Source organism: Littorina saxatilis, linkage group LG17, assembly GCF_037325665.1.
Source record: "Littorina saxatilis isolate snail1 linkage group LG17, US_GU_Lsax_2.0, whole genome shotgun sequence".
Taxonomy (NCBI): domain Eukaryota; kingdom Metazoa; phylum Mollusca; class Gastropoda; order Littorinimorpha; family Littorinidae; genus Littorina; species Littorina saxatilis.
In genome coordinates, this window is record NC_090261.1 from 63,295,053 (window position 1) to 63,311,518 (window position 16,466).

At 44.4% G+C, this 16,466-nt stretch overlaps 1 protein-coding gene across 1 annotated transcript in view; it reads left to right on the top strand.

Moving 5' to 3' along the window:
* The window catches only part of LOC138952088 (polypeptide N-acetylgalactosaminyltransferase-like), a 29,757-nt gene that overhangs the window by 7,539 nt on the left and 5,752 nt on the right, over positions 1–16,466 (top strand). The window contains exons 5-12 of the mRNA XM_070323677.1: positions 2,609–2,674; positions 7,772–7,893; positions 8,435–8,522; positions 8,874–8,961; positions 9,510–9,613; positions 13,353–13,479; positions 14,822–14,914; positions 15,587–15,670. Coding sequence (XP_070179778.1) covers positions 2,609–2,674; positions 7,772–7,893; positions 8,435–8,522; positions 8,874–8,961; positions 9,510–9,613; positions 13,353–13,479; positions 14,822–14,914; positions 15,587–15,670 — 772 coding nt within the window. The remainder of the gene's footprint in view (positions 1–2,608; positions 2,675–7,771; positions 7,894–8,434; positions 8,523–8,873; positions 8,962–9,509; positions 9,614–13,352; positions 13,480–14,821; positions 14,915–15,586; positions 15,671–16,466) is intronic.

A 16,466-nucleotide genomic window follows, 5' to 3' on the forward strand; every position in this document is an offset into this window, starting at 1 on the left:
ACAACTCATATATGCACTGTGTCTACGTGTGTAAACATTATAAGATGTTTGGTGGCTTGTTGACAGACCAGCTTTTTTGTTGGTCCAAGGGGACCATATCGTCTTTTGTTTCATCTTTATCGACCAAGGCCGAAGGCCGCGGTTGATAAATATGAGACAAAAGGCGATATGCTCCCCGAGGACCAACAACAAAATGCTGGTCTGACGACAAGCCACCAAACATCGTTTTTGTCATCATTTTGGTTGTGCAACAAAATGCACAATAACCCACAGGGAGACAAATTTTTTTAATCCAACTCCGGGCCACAAAGCATCGTCACAGTAGCTCGAGATAACACGTCAACCTTGTATGTGACGTCAAACGTAGCTTGTTGACGCTTTTCTTCCAGTCTGAAAATGTACAGAGCTGCGATCATACGTGTGAGTTCAGTAAGTGTTGAGCATATTTCTTTTCGTTTTAAGTGTTTATGACTTTTCGTTGTGGATTTTGCGATTACAGAGATAAGTTGCAAATTGACCATGAGTCGCCGCGGTAATTATCAACATTGATTGGGTCTTTGAGAGTGAATGCTTACAATCGTTGTCCTCGGAAACACAAATCCAAAGCCGCAATGGTTCCACACATCAAACAATCAGCCTGATTGGCTTTTACTTTGACAATCCACGTTTCACCTGAAAGCTCAAACCCATTCACCACCTCGATTTATTGCATGGGGAACATGAGATTTATTTCCCAGGTGTTTGTGAATGAAAACTCGTGAAAATGATGACAAGTATATATGTACTGTGTCTACGTGTGTAAACATGTATATATGTACTGTGTCTACGTGTGTAAACATGTATATATGTACTGTGTCTACATGTGTAAACATGTATATATGTACTGTGTCTACGTGTGTAAACATGTATATATCCTACATACGTGAGAGAGACACCCGTGAGATAATAATCGTTCAAATCACACGTGTGTATATCATGTAAATGAGGTCATGTCAAGCAAGTCTGGCAGGGACCTGTTTTTCCACTGCTAATGATGCCAAAGTCACCGAGACAAACGTCATTATAGAAACAAAAATTGCGCTCGCTAATTACCCTCGATGAATCTTTAGAACTAACACGTCACGCCACACTTTCAGAGTGACGTTTCTTTGCTTTGACGTAATATATTGCACGAGGCTTTAGAAGAGATCGAGGTTCCAAAACAAGCGTCTTCAATTTATCTGCCTCGACTGCAGGACATTTTCAGTAAAATACACGTAAGTACAGTATGTAGGATAAACAGAATACTACATGGCTTGCTGTTTCGTACCAGATTTACACTCGTTGCTTTTTCAAATAGTGACAGCTCGCTTTTGCTCGCAGTTCAATATTTTAAAAAACAAAACTCGTGCAAATCTGGTACGACACAGCAAGCCATGTAGTATTCTCTATATATGCACTGTGTCTACGTGTGTAAACATGTATATATGCACTGTGTCTACGTGTGTAAACATGTATGTGCACTGTGTCTACGTGTGTAAACATGTATATATGCACTGTGTCTACGTGTAAACATGTATATATGCACTGTGTCTACGTGTGTAAACATGTATATATGCACTGTGTCTACGTGTAAACATGTATATATGCACTGTGTCTACGTGTGTAAACATGTATATATGCACTGTGTCTACGTGTAAACATGTATGTGCACTGTGTCTACGTGTGTAAACATGTATATATGCACTGTGTCTACGTGTGTAAACATGTATATATGCACTGTGTCTACGTGTAAACATGTATATATGCACTGTGTCAACGTGTGTAAACATGTATATATGCACCGTGTCTACGTGTGTTCAGTTCTGTATGCACCAGGGCTGATCAGAATGTGAGTGTGACAGTGCAGATTAATTCTATCACTATCATGTAGCTAGTCAACCTCAGCGTTAAAACAAATATGTGGGAATGTTCAGCAAAAAAGAAACGACTAATTATTTTTCTGTTCGTGTTTACAAAAGCTGTTTTATTTTTGTGAAAGCCTTATTATTTGTGTGTTTATGTGAAAGCGTCATTGTTTGTGTGATACATTATTTTTGTGAGACATTATTTGTGTGATTGTGTGAAATATTATGTTTCATTTAACATTGTTTGTGTGAAACATTAGTTGTGTGAAACATTGTTTGTGTGAGACATTGTTTGTGTGAGACGTTGTTTGTGTGAGACATTGTTTGTGTGAGACATTATTTGTGTGAAACATTGTTTGTGTGAGACATTTTGTGCGTGATTGTGTGAGACATTGTTTGTGTGAAACATTGTTTGTGTGAAACATTATTGATGTGAAACATTGTTTGTGTGAAACATTGTTGGTGTGAAACATTATTGGTGTGAAACATATATTGTTTGTGTGAAACATTGTTTGTGTGAAACATATATTGTTTGTGTGAAACATTGTTTGTGTGAAACATTGTTTGTGTGAAACATTGTTTGTGTGAAACATTATTTGTGTGAAACATTGTTGGTGTGAAACATTGTTGGTGTAAAACATTGTTGGTGTGAAACATTGTTGGTGTGAAACATTGTTGGTGTCAAACATTGTTGGTGTCAAACATTGTTTGTGTGTTTGCAGCATCTGATGGGGAGGAGCTGAAGGTGATTGACAGGGTCAAAATTCTCAGGAATGACAAGCGGGAAGGTAAGACACACGCTGAGCGAACAAAGAAGACACACTCACCGTGTGCACACAGGAAGGGTTGCAAGGGTCGGGCTCTGTCACAGGAAGGGCTGCAAGGGTCGGGCTCTGTCACAGGGAGGGCTACAAGGGTCAGGCTCTGTCATGGGAAGGGTTGCAAGGGTCGGGCTCTGTCATGGGAAGGGTTACAAGGGTCGGGCTCTGTCACAGAAAGGGCTACAAGGGTCGGGCTCTGTCACAGGAAGGGCTGCAAGGGTCGGGCTCTGTCACAGAAATGGCTACAAGGGTCGGGCTCTGTCACAGGAAGGGCTACAAGGGTCGGGCTCTGTCACAGGAAGGGCTGCAAGGGTCGGGCTCTGTCACAGGAAGGGCTACAAGGGTCGGGCTCTGTCACAGGAAGGGCTACAAGGGTCGGGCTCTGTCACAGGAAGGGCTACAAGGGTCAGGCTCTGTCACAGGAAGGGCTGCAAGGGTCGGGCTCTGTCACAGGGAGGGCTACAAGGGTCAGGCTCTGTCATGGGAAGGGTTGCAAGGGTCGGGCTCTGTCATGGGAAGGGTTACAAGGGTCGGGCTCTGTCACAGAAAGGGCTACAAGGGTCAGGCTCTGTCACAGAAAGGGCTACAAGGGTCGGGCTCTGTCACAGGAAGGGCTGCAAGGGTCGGGCTCTGTCACAGGAATGGCTACAAGGGTCGGGCTCTGTCACAGGAAGGGCTATAAGGGTCGGGCTCTGTCACAGGAAGGGCTACAAGGGTCGGGCTCTGTCACAGGAAGGGTTGCAAGGGTCGGGCTCTGTCACAGGAAGGGCTACAAGGGTCGGGCTCTGTCACAGGAAGGGTTGCAAGGGTCGGGCTCTGTCACAGGAAGGGCTGCAAGGGTCAGGCTCTGTCACAGGAAGGGCTGCAAGGGTCGGGCTCTGTCACAGGAAGGGCTGCAAGGGTCGGGCTCTGTCACAGGGAAATGTATGGCTGCACTTTGAGCGGACAGAAGGACGCAGGGTGTGCTGGGAATATTGACAGCGGGGAGTGTTGTTCTGACTTGTGAAGATGATGTGTATGCATCGTGACTAGGATCATGACAAATGTGACTGGTGTAGACATATGTTAGGACACAGCATAGCTAACCTTTCTGTGAATGATCTCAACATGAAGGATACCAATCAGTGAGAGCTAAAAGGATTGACATTGTGACAGTACTGAAGACTTTATCGCCCAGCGGTCTCCAGTGTCCGCCTTATTGCTGTGGTTAAAATGGCTCACTCAAAGCACTCAAAGCACTCATGCTCACTCATGCTCACTTTTACTGACTTGAGTAATAAAAAGTCAATGGGACCCGATAACATACCCGCTTCCTTACTCAAGTTAGCGTTACCCTTTCTTGTTGAGCCAATTACGTATGCGTACAACTTATGTATTGACCAAAATGTGTTTCCAGACATATTTAAAACCGCAAAAGTAATTCCACTTCCCAAAACAAAAGACTTAACCGACATAAACAATTTTAGGCCTATTTCGCTATTGTCTGTTCTATCAAAACCATTAGAAAAACATGTACAAAAGTGCTTGCTTCTGCACATGGAAAGCCGTGGTCTTTTCGCTCCATCTCAATCAGGATTTCGCCCTAAACATTCGTGTCACACAGCTCTCGTTAAACTATGCGATACATGGCTCTCTGATTAATGATTATTTTTTATCTCTTCCTTGTAAGCTTCTGGAGTCTACCTATAGGGAAAATGACAAAAGCGAGTATGAATGCCCACAGTTTCTTCAATTATTTTGCCAGGCCAAAATGAAAGAAGTTGAACCTTTTAACATCCCATTCATTGCAGTCCACGAAGTCGGGCGACTAATAACTGACTTGAGTAATAAAAAGTCAATGGGACCCGATAACATACCCGCTTCCTTACTCAAGTTAGCGTTACACTTTCTTGTTGAACCAATTACGTATGCGTACAACTTATGTATTGACCAAAATGTGTTTCCAGACATATTTAAAACCGCAAAAGTAATTCCACTTCCCAAAACAAAAGACTTAACCGACATAAACAATTTTAGGCCAATTTCGCTATTGTCTGTTCTATCAAAACCATTAGAAAAACATGTACAAAAGTGCTTGCTTCTGCACATGGAAAGCCGTGGTCTTTTCGCTCCATCTCAATCAGGATTTCGCCCTAAACATTCGTGTCACACAGCTCTCGTTAAACTATGTGATACATGGCTCTCTGCCATTAACCATTCGGAAACAGTCGGCGCCGTCTTCCTTGATTTTAAGAAAGCGTTTGATATTGTTGATCACACAATTCTGTTAAAGAAATTATCTTGTTATTTAGGCGACGCATCCTACTTACCTTTTTTTCGTTCTTATTTAGCGAACAGAACGCAGTTTGTCTCCCTTAATGGTAACCGTTCTTCCATAGGACGGCTAATGCACGGCGTCCCACAAGGATCAGTTTTGGGCCCACTTTTATTTTGCATTTACATTAACGATCTACCACTCTATATATCAGACAAGACGGTTATTAATGACCTTTTTGCAGACGACTCGTCTCTTTACACGTCCGGTAAAAGTTTACAATCTATTGAAACCTCTCTTTAAACGAGTTTCAACAACATATTTGATTGGTGTAAACAAAACTCAATGATTATACACCCAGGCAAAACTAAATGCATGGTGATCACAACACGACAGAAACACCAACTCGCTCCTCTGAATCTTCATCTCAGTTTAAATGAGTCACCCATTGAGCAAGTAACCAGCCATCGTGTTCTCGGGGTCACAATAGACGCTGAATTAAAGTGGCAGTCCCACCTCAACCGTGTTACCAAAACCTTATCTAAAAACTTGTTCCTTCTCTCCAAATTAAAGCATTACGCTTATACCTCAGCACTCAAGTTGTTTTATTTTGGTCATATTTTACCTCATCTGAATTATGCATCTACACTTTGGGATGGTTGTAGCGATGTTCACTTAAAAAAAGTAAATTCTCTTCACCGTCGCGCAGCTAAACTTATCATGCCGGGTCCGCAAACATCAACAGATCAAAATCTTAGCAGCCTTAATTTTTTATCACTTAAAGATCAGTTATTATTTAATAAGGCGCTTTTAATGTTTAAGGTTCAAATAAACGAGACCCCACAGTACATGCAATCATTATTTCAGAAAGCAACAGACAGATATGGCTCAAACAAATTAATTTCCCCGCTACCCCGTATTGATTTATATAAAACCAGTTTAGCGTTTTCGGGCTCAACAATTTGGAATTCGCTACCATGTGAGATAAAGGGGTCAAGCACGATTAAACACTTCAAAGCGCAGCTTCGCAAATATCTGATGTCACGAACAGTTACATTCTAAAGCTGTTTCTAGCAAGAATGCATTGCTATCACTAACCGCTATCAATCAATCAATCAATATGAGGCTTATATCGCGCGTATTCCGTGGGTACAGTTCTAAGCGCAGGGATTTATTTTTTTAATTTTTATTTTATTTTTATTTTATGCAATTTATATTGCGCACTTATTCAAGGCGCAGGGATTTATTTATGCCGTGTGAGATGGAATTTTTTTTTTTTTTCACACAATACATCACGCATTCACATCGGCCAGCAGATCGCAGCCATTTCGGCGCATATCCTACTTTTCACGGCCTATTATTCCAAGTCACACGGGTATTTTGGTGGACATTTTTATCTATGCCTATACAATTTTGCCAGGAAAGACCCTTTTGTCAATCGTGGGATCTTTAACGTGCACACCCCAATGTAGTGTACACGAAGGGACCTCGGTTTTTCGTCTCATCCGAAAGACTAGCACTTGAACCCACCACCTAGGTTGGGAAAGGGGGGAGAAAATTGCTAACGCCCTGACCCAGGGTCGAACTCGCAACCTCTCGCTTCCGAGCGCAAGTGCGTTACCACTCGACCACCCAGTCCCTATCACTAACCGCTATATATTTTGTTGATGATAATGATGTCGACGATGATCATGATGATAATGATGATAAGGTTGTTGTTGTTGTGTGTGTGTGTGTGTGTGTGTGTGTGTGTGTGTGTGTGTGTGTGTGTGTGTGTGTGTGTGTGTGTGTGTGTGTGTGTGTGTACGTGCGTATATGTCTGTGTGTGTGTGTGTGTGTGCGCATATGTGTATGTGTGTGTGTGTGTGTGTGTGTGTGTGTGTGTATGTGTGTGTGTGTGTGTGTGAGTGTGTGTGTTGTATTGAGTGCGAACGTGATTGCAGGGATGCGGCGCGCGTGTGTGTGAGAGTCGACTGTTCTTTTCCTTTGTATTATATTGACATACATGTACATTTCAATGTTCTATCATGCATTATGTTGTAATTAGTAATACTGTATGATTGCGATTGACAATTGTCCTTTTATTGTCTTTATTTTTATGTCTTAGTTTAGCAGGGACAGATTGTAAGACTCCATCCTTGAGTAATAAAGTTCGTTCGTTCGTTCGTTCACTCAAAGCACTCATGCTCACTCATGCACACTCATGCACACTCATGCACACTGAAACACACTCATGCACACTGAAACACACAGTGATTATGCAGTCAACCGGGTTAATTCAAATGTAGGTTGAAATGTTAATCCTGTAAACATGTCAGCTGTTGAGTATCAGGCCCTCAGTAATAAGTTGAACTGTGCATGGCTAGAATCGCATACAAATAACAGTTCAAAGACATATCACACATATTGAATGAACAAAGATTACAACACAATACCAGCACTGCACACACACACATCAGCATTCAGCCACACAAACAGTGTGAGCACTAGTAATCATCTTGTACTTGTACGTCTGAGACGCTTGACGTTTTTAAAAACCTGTTCACCGACAACAGTCCCAGTCTGGCTGTTTGTCTTTGCCTCCCATGACATGGGAAGTAACTCTGTCAGTTTCAGACTATAAAAAATCACAGAAAAGTAACCACTACAAGTTTTTCCGAAATTATAACTGCTATAAACTTGTAAGAACCTTGGTAGACATTGAAACAGATAGGGCTTAAGGGTAGAATTGTGTATAGTGGGCGTTTCTCGTATCGGCATATGGCTTCTTGTGTGTGAGGATGGTACTCAAAACAGCTTGTGTGTCTCAGGGTTGATACGGTCCAGAGTGAAGGGAGCTAACTCTGCGACAGCCAAAGTGCTGACCTTCCTGGACAGTCACTGCGAGTGTAACGCCAACTGGTTGGAGCCCCTGCTGGAACGAGTGGCCGAGGTAATCATTTACACTGTCTGTGTGTGTGTGTGTGTCTGTGTCTGCGTCTGTCTGTGTCTGCATTGCTGGGTCATTTTAAGTTTGACAGAAAGTTTGTAAGTTTGACAGAAAGTTTGACAGAAATTTCAGCTGATTGTGATGCGTTGTGCTGTGTGTAATACATTGTGCTGTGTGTGACGCATTGTGCTGTGTGTGACGCATTGTGCTGTGTGTGACGCATTGTGCCATGTGTAATACATTGTGCTGTGTGTGACGCATTGTGCAGTGTGTAATACATTGTGCTGTGTGTGACACATTGTGCTGTGTGTGACGCATTGTGCCGTGTGTAATACATTGTGCTGTGTGTGACGCATTGTGCCATGTGTAATACATTGTGCTGTGTGTGACGCATTGTGCCGTGTGTAATACATTGTGCTGTGTGTGACGCATTGTGCCGTGTGTAATACATTGTGCTGTGTGTGACGCATTGTGCCGTGTGTAATACATTGTGCTGTGTGTGACGCATTGTGTCGTGTGTAATACATTGTGCCGTGTTTTGCAGGACCGGAGGAACGTGGTCAGCCCCATCATTGACGTCATCAGCATGGACAACTTTGACTACATCGGGGCCTCCGCTGACCTCAAGGGAGGTAAGGCACTTTGTGTCCACATGTTTGGAGAGGGGGGGGGGGGGAGGTTGATATGTGTGTGTGTGTGAGTGTGTGCGTGCATGCATGCATGTGTGAGTGGGTGTGTGCTAGTGTAAATTCAGCCCTGTGATAAGAGTATCATGACAGCAAGTTAACTGACAGAGCTATGTCTGTGTGTGTCATGACAGAGCTATGTGTGTGTGTCATGACAGAGCTATGTGTGTGTGTCATGACAGAGCTATGTGTGTGTGTCATGACAGCTATGTCTGTGTGTGTCATAACAGCTATGTGTCTGTGTCATGAAAGAGCTATGTCTGTGTGTGTCATGATGGAGGTGTCTCTGTGTGTCAGGGTTTGACTGGAACCTGGTGTTCAAGTGGGACTACATGACGGCCGAGGAACGCAACCGGCGAGTGTCCGACCCCATCTCACCCATCAGGTCAGAACAATACCATCTCTCCTTGCCCCAGTAAATCACTACAGTATGTCATACCAGAACACCACATCATTCAGTACATTACACCTGTATGTACATCACACCGTCGCGCCAGTAAATCACAGCTGTACATCATGCCAGTACGTCACACTAGTCAGTTCATCACACCAAATCCAGACAAACATTTTGACACTTTAACAGGGAGTGGGGGGCACAAAGAAAACACTCTTCCTGGAGTACACGGTTGTATGATGGGATTACTGGAGTACACGGTTGTGTCATGTGATTACTGGAGTACACGGTTGTATGATGGGATTACTGGAGTACACGGTTGTGTGGTGTGATTACTGGAGTACACGGTTGTATGATGGGATTACTGGAGTACACGGTTGTGTCATGTGATTACTGGAGTACACGGTTGTATGATGGGATTACTGGAGTACACGGTTGTGTGGTGTGATTACTGGAAGGGATGTTGCCATATTTTCAGCATGAGAACATGGTATCTGAGTCATATTGTTACTGTGTTCACATGTCGTGTGTATGTACAGGACACCGATGATCGCTGGCGGACTGTTTGTGATCGAGAAGAGCTGGTTTGACGAGCTGGGGCAGTATGACATGGACATGGAGGTCTGGGGCGGGGAGAACCTGGGTACGTACATCACACCTCTTAGTGTCTTACTCTGTTATCTGTGATAATCAAGTTCTGAGAATACAGTGAGAATATTGAAAACTGATGCTGTCTTCAATTAACAAACATTTTACACAAGCAAGCAGAAAAAGTGTATTTTTGTGTACAAGAATTGTAGAAACCCTGTTGGTTGCTAGTCACTCTGTTTTTGTTGAACATGGAGTGTGAGTGCCTGGAGGATGTGAGTGACATGTATGAGCCTTGCTTCGAGAGAACAGAACATTGTTTGAACATGGAGTGTGAGTGCCTGGAGGGTGTGAGTGACATGTACGAGCCTTGCTTCGAGAGAACAGAACATTGTTTGAACATGGAGTGTGAGTGCCTGGAGGGTGTGAGTGACATGTACGAGCATTGCTTCAAGAGAACAGAACATTGTTTGAACATGGAGTGTGAGTGCCTGGAGGGTGTGAGTGACATGTACGAGCCTTGCTTCGAGAGAACAGAACATTGTTTGAACATGGAGTGTGAGTGCCTGGAGGGTGTGAGTGACATGTACGAGCCTTGCTTCGAGAGAACAGAACATTGTTTGAACATGGAGTGTGAGTGCCTGGAGGATGTGAGTGACATGTACGAGCCTTGCTTCAAGAGAACAGAACATTGTTTGAACATGGAGTGTGAGTGCCTGGAGGGTGTGAGTGACATGTACGAGCATTGCTTCAAGAGAACAGAACATTGTTTGAACATGGAGTGTGAGTGCCTGGAGGATGTGAGTGACATGTACGAGCCTTGCTTCGAGAGAACAGAACATTGTTTGAACATGGAGTGTGAGTGCCTGGAGGGTGTGAGTGACATGTACGAGCCTTGCTTCGAGAGAACAGAACATTGTTTGAACATGGAGTGTGAGTGCCTGGAGGGTGTGAGTGACATGTACGAGCCTTGCTTCGAGAGAACAGAACATTGTTTGAACATGGAGTGTGAGTGCCTGGAGGGTGTGAGTGACATGTACGAGCCTTGCTTCGAGAGAACAGAACATTGTTTGAACATGGAGTGTGAGTGCCTGGAGGGTGTGAGTGACATGTACGAGCATTGCTTCAAGAGAACAGAACATTGTTTGAACATGGAGTGTGAGTGCCTGGAGGGTGTGAGTGACATGTACGAGCATTGCTTCAAGTGAACAGAACATTGTTTGAACATGGAGTGTGAGTGCCTGGAGGATGTGAGTGACATGTACGAGGATTGCTTCAAGAGAACAGAACATTGTTAGGGACAGCTCCACTCAGTGCAGGGGAACTTCCTTTTTAAAACCTCAAACAAATCAGAGAAAATAGTTTTAAAATGTAGGTAAATTGACACAGGTTATGAATAGAAACTCTGAAACATGCACGTCCTAGAAAGGGGACAGTCTTAAATTGGGTGGGTCTTAATGGGACGTTCCCCTGTATCATATTAGTCTAAAAGGGACGTTCCCCTCTATCATATTGGTCTTAAAGGGACGTTCCCCTGTATCATATTGGTCTTAAAGGGATGGTCCCCTGTATCATATTGGTCTTAAAGGGACGTTCCCCTGACGATCCCCTGTATCATATTGGTCTTTAAGGGACGTTCCCCTGTATCATATTGGTCTTAAAAGGGACGTTCCCCTGACGTTCCCCTGTATCATATTGGTCTTAAAAGGGACGTTCCCCTGTATCATATTGGTCTTAAAAGGGATGTTCCCCTGTATCATATTGGTCTTTAAGGGACGTTCCCCTGTATCATATTGGTCTTTAAGGGACGGTCCCCTGTATCATATTGGTCTTAAAGGGACGTTCCCCTGTATCATATTGGTCTTAAAAGGGACGTTCCCCTGACGTTCCCCTGTATCATATTGGTCTCTAAGGGACGTTCCCCTGTATCATATTGGTCTTAAAGGGACATTCCCCTGTATCATATTGGTCTTAAAGGGACGTTCCCCTGTATCATATTGGTCTTAAAGGGACGTTCCCCTGACGTTCCCCTGTATCATATTGGTCTTAAAGGGACGTTCCCCTGACGTTCCCCTGTATCATATTGTACTTAAAAGGGACGTTCCCCTGTATCATATTGGTCTTAAAAGGGACGTTCCCCTGTATCATATTGGTCTTGAAGGGACGTTCCCCTGACGTTCCCCTGTATCATATTGGTCTTAAAGGGACGTTCCCCTGTTTCATATTGGTCTTAAAGGGACGTTCCCCTGACGTTCCCCTGTATCATATTGGTCTTAAAGGGACGTTCCCCTGTATCATATTGGTCTTAACCCTTTCGCTGCCAATCAAAACTTGCGTATGTGCATTCCTGACTGCCAGGGAATATTGGAGGTCCGGGTGTAATAATTCAGAAAAAATTCTAGCTCCAAACTGGCAGTAGGTAGGTAAGTAAAACCCATGTTATTTTTAAGGGTAATTGAACCAAGAATCTGTTTTTAGTGTCTAATCATGGAAATAATAATTAGTTTGGCTTATAATGATGTTTGAATATGAACTTTTGAAAAATTTGTCCGGCGCATCTTCCGGTGCCTGTGGATCAAACACAGGTGGCTGTTTTGCTTGCTCCAAGAAAGGATTATAATCACTATCATCTACCTGTTTCCAACGAATCGTCCGAAAGAAGATCTCCTCCTTCCCCTGTCAGTATCCATAATCATTTGCACCGCCTGTAGCGTCAGTCCGGCTTTGTTTTTCCCTACTAGGGCCCGGTCGACTGTCACGCGTTAGCCATTTTGACGAGTCAAGATTTCTCTCCCCTACCCTGTCGCCAAGGCCGAAAATAGCCTTCAGACGCAAAACCGCGTCACCATTTATGTTTATTCATGAGAATGAGGTATCCTACCAAGCCATTGGCTGCTATTTGTGTGTCAGCAGTGACATAGTATTTTTGGAAAATCCCGGAACGGAGAAGACGGGTAAACCCGTCCTAAGGCGCTGCGGCTGCACAAGCGCATGACGGGTATACCCGTCCTAAGGCAGGCAAGTGGTTAAAAGGGACGTTCCCCTGACGTTCCCCTGTATCATATTGGTCTTAAAAGGGACGTTCCCCTGTATCATATTGGTCTTAAAGGGACGTTCCCCTGACGTTCCCCTGTATCATATAATGATATTGGTCTTAAAGGGACGTTCCCCTGACGTTCCCCTGTATCATATTGTACTTAAAAGGGACGTTCCCCTGTATCATATTGGTCTTAAAAGGGAAGTTCCCCTGTATCATATTGTACTTAAAAGGGACGTTCCCCTGTATCATATAGTACTTAAAAGGGACGTTCCCCTGTATTATATTGTACTTAAAAGGGACGGTCCCCTATCCCATCCCCCCCCTTTCCCCGTCGCGATATAACCTTGAAAGGTTGAAAACGACGTTAAACACCAAATAAAGTAAAAGTAAAGTAAACTGTATCATATTGTACTTAAAAGGGACGTTCCCCTGTATCATATTGGTCTTAAAAGGGAAGTTCCCCTGTATCATATTGTACTTAAAAGGGACGTTCCCCTGTATCATATTGGTCTTAAAAGGGAAGTTCCCCTGTATCATATTGTACTTAAAAGGGACGTTCCCATGTATCATATTGGTCTTAAAAGGGAAGTTCCCCTGTATCATATTGTACTTAAAAGGGACGTTCCCCTGTATCATATTGTACTTAAAAGGGACGTTCCCCTGTATCATATTGTACTTAAAAGGGACGTTCCCCTGTATCATATTGTACTTTGAGCATAGATGTCCCATCATACTGTTGTGTTTCCCCTTTCAGAGATCTCGTTCCGAGTGTGGCAGTGTCACGGGACACTGGAGATCATCCCCTGCAGTCGGGTCGGTCACGTCTTCCGCAAGCAGCACCCCTACACCTTCCCAGGGGGCAGCGGCAACGTCTTCGCCAAGTAAGCCGTCATTTCTCTGTTCACACTGACCTGAGACACACTGACCTGAGACACACTGACCTGAGACACACTGACCTGAGACACACTGACCTGAGACACACTGACCTGAGACACACTGACCTGAGACACACTGACCTGAGACACACTGACCTGAGACACACTGACCTGAGACACACTGACCTGAGACACACTGACCTGAGACACACTGACCTGAGACACACTGACCTGAGACACACTGACCTGAGAACTGCAGCACACTACCTGAGACACACTGACCTGAGACACTCTGACCTGAGACACACTGACCTGAGACACACTGACCTGAGACACACTGACCTGAGAACTGCAGCACACTGACCTGAGACACACTGACCTGAGACACACTGACCTGAGACACACTGACCTGAGAACTGCAGCACACTGACCTGAGACACACTGACCTGAGACACACTGACCTGAGACACACTGACCTGAGACACACTGACCTGAGAACTGCAGCACACTGACCTGAGACACACTGACCTGAGACACACTGACCTGAGACACACTGACCTGAGACACACTGACCTGAGACACACTGACCTGAGACACACTGACCTGAGACACACTGACCTGAGAACTGCAGCACACTGACCTGAGACACACTGACCTGAGACACACTGACCTGAGACACACTGACCTGAGACACACTGACCTGAGACACACTGACCTGAGACACACTGACCTGAGACACACTGACCTGAGACACACTGACCTGAGACACACTGACCTGAGACACACTGACCTGAGACACACTGACCTGAGACACACTGACCTGAGAACTGCAGCACACTACCTGTTGTTTGTTCAACTCAGATTGTTTTGTTTCTCTGTGAGGCTTTGTACTGTTTGCCTTCCTCCAGGAATGTTCATAATACGCCTTTAGTTTGCCTGCCTCACGGCTGTTTGTGTGATAGAGAATCGGTTTGATGAAGAGGGGGGTAGGAAGGAGGTTTTGCTGATGCGTGCTGGAAGTTATGTGAGGGACTGTGTTCATTAGTGGCAGCTGACAAATATGATGTGCAAGGTTCCATAGTTTGATGTGTCATGTTGATAACACGATCGACATGTGCAAGGTTCCATAGTTTGATGTGTCATGTTGATAACACGACATGTGCACGGTTCCATAGTTTGATGTGTGGTGTTGATTATACGACATGTGCAAGGTTCCATAGTTTGATGTGTCATGTTGATAACACGACATATGCAAGGTTCCATAGTTTGATGTGTGGTGTACTTGATAACACGACATGGGCAAGGTTCCATAGTTTGATGTGTCATGTTGATTACATGACATGTGCAGGAACACAAGGCGAGCGGCAGAGGTGTGGATGGATGACTACAAACAATTCTACTTTGCTGCCGTGCCGTCTGCCAAGATGGTCCCCTTCGGAGAGTGAGTATCAGGCTGTTCTGTTCTTCAAACTCACCCCTTTGTCCGGTTAGCGTCCTGGTGTTGTTTGTTGTCTTGCAGGATATATGTATGTCTTGGACAATGGCAATTAATGTTTCTCTCTAGTGAATGCAGTCGTAACTGTTCTCAGAGTAATTGCTGTGCTTAATTTGATGTTAGTCTAAAAAACTTATGTTTGTGAAGCAGATTCTTCCAAGTTTTTGTATCACTGTATGCAGGGTATGTCTGCATTTGTGTAGTAGCACACTCATATACATGTTATAATACTGTTACTTTCACTACATTAACAAGAGCGTATATGTGGCAGTGTCTCTAAATGCCAGTGCTGTGATACTGTTTTCGTGTCACATGAATATAACCATGGTGTGTGTGTGGCAGTGTCTCTTAATGCCAGTGCTGTGATACTGTTTTCGTGTCACATGAATATAACCATGGTGTGTGTGTGGCAGTGTCTCTAAATGCCAGTGCTGTGATACTGTTTTCGTGTCACATGAATATAACCATGGTGTGTGGCAGTGTCTCTAAATGCCAGTGCTGTGATACTGTTTTCGTGTCACATGAATATAACCATGGTGTGTGTGTGGCAGTGTCTCTTAATGCCAGTGCTGTGATACTGTTTTCGTGTCACATGAATATAACCATGGTGTGTGGCAGTGTCTCCAAACGCCTGAAGCTGAAGGAGGACTTGAAGTGCAAGCCGTTCAAATGGTTCCTGGAGAACGTCTACCCAGAGCTCAAGTGAGTGCTCTCTGTATGTCTCTGGTATGATACACTGTTCCATCATGTCATCGATCTTTACAGCAGATCAGCATTCACAACTGCAGAGGCAGGATTCATGCTCAACATTATGTCAGCGGAATTATGTACAAATGGCTCGAGGTAGCAGCGCAACATTTTGTCCCATGGCGTTCTTGTTTTGTTTTTTAATTTAATCTAACTACTTTGGCTGGAAAGGCAACTTCTATGTTTCTGTTTCCTGTTACGTTCAACAATGAAAAGTGTGCATGATATGTGTTATGAGATGACTGGGGTGTTGCTGCTTTGTGTGACATGCTGTGTGGTGGTGACTGGGTGTTGCTGCTTTGTGTGACATGCTGTGTGGTGGTGACAGGGTGTTGCTGCTTTGTGTGACATGCTGTGTGGTGGTGACAGGGTGTTGCTGCTTTGTGTGACATGGTGTGTGGTGGTGACAGGGTGTTGCTGCTTTGTGTGACATGATGTGTGGTGGTGACAGGGTGTTGCTGCTTTGTGTGACATGCTGTGTGGTGTGTGGTGGTGACAGGGTGTTGCTGCTTTGTGTGACATGCTGTGTGGTGGTGACAGGATGTTGCTGCTTTGTGTGACATGCTGTGTGGTGGTGACAGGGTGTTGCTGCTTTGTGTGACATGCTGTGTGGTGGTGACAGGATGTTGCTGCTTTGTGTGACGTGGTGGTGACAGGGTGTTGCTGCTTTGTGTGACATTCTGTGTGGTGGTAACAGGGTGTTGCTGCTTTGTGTGACATGCTGTGTGGTGGTGACACGATGTTGCTGCTT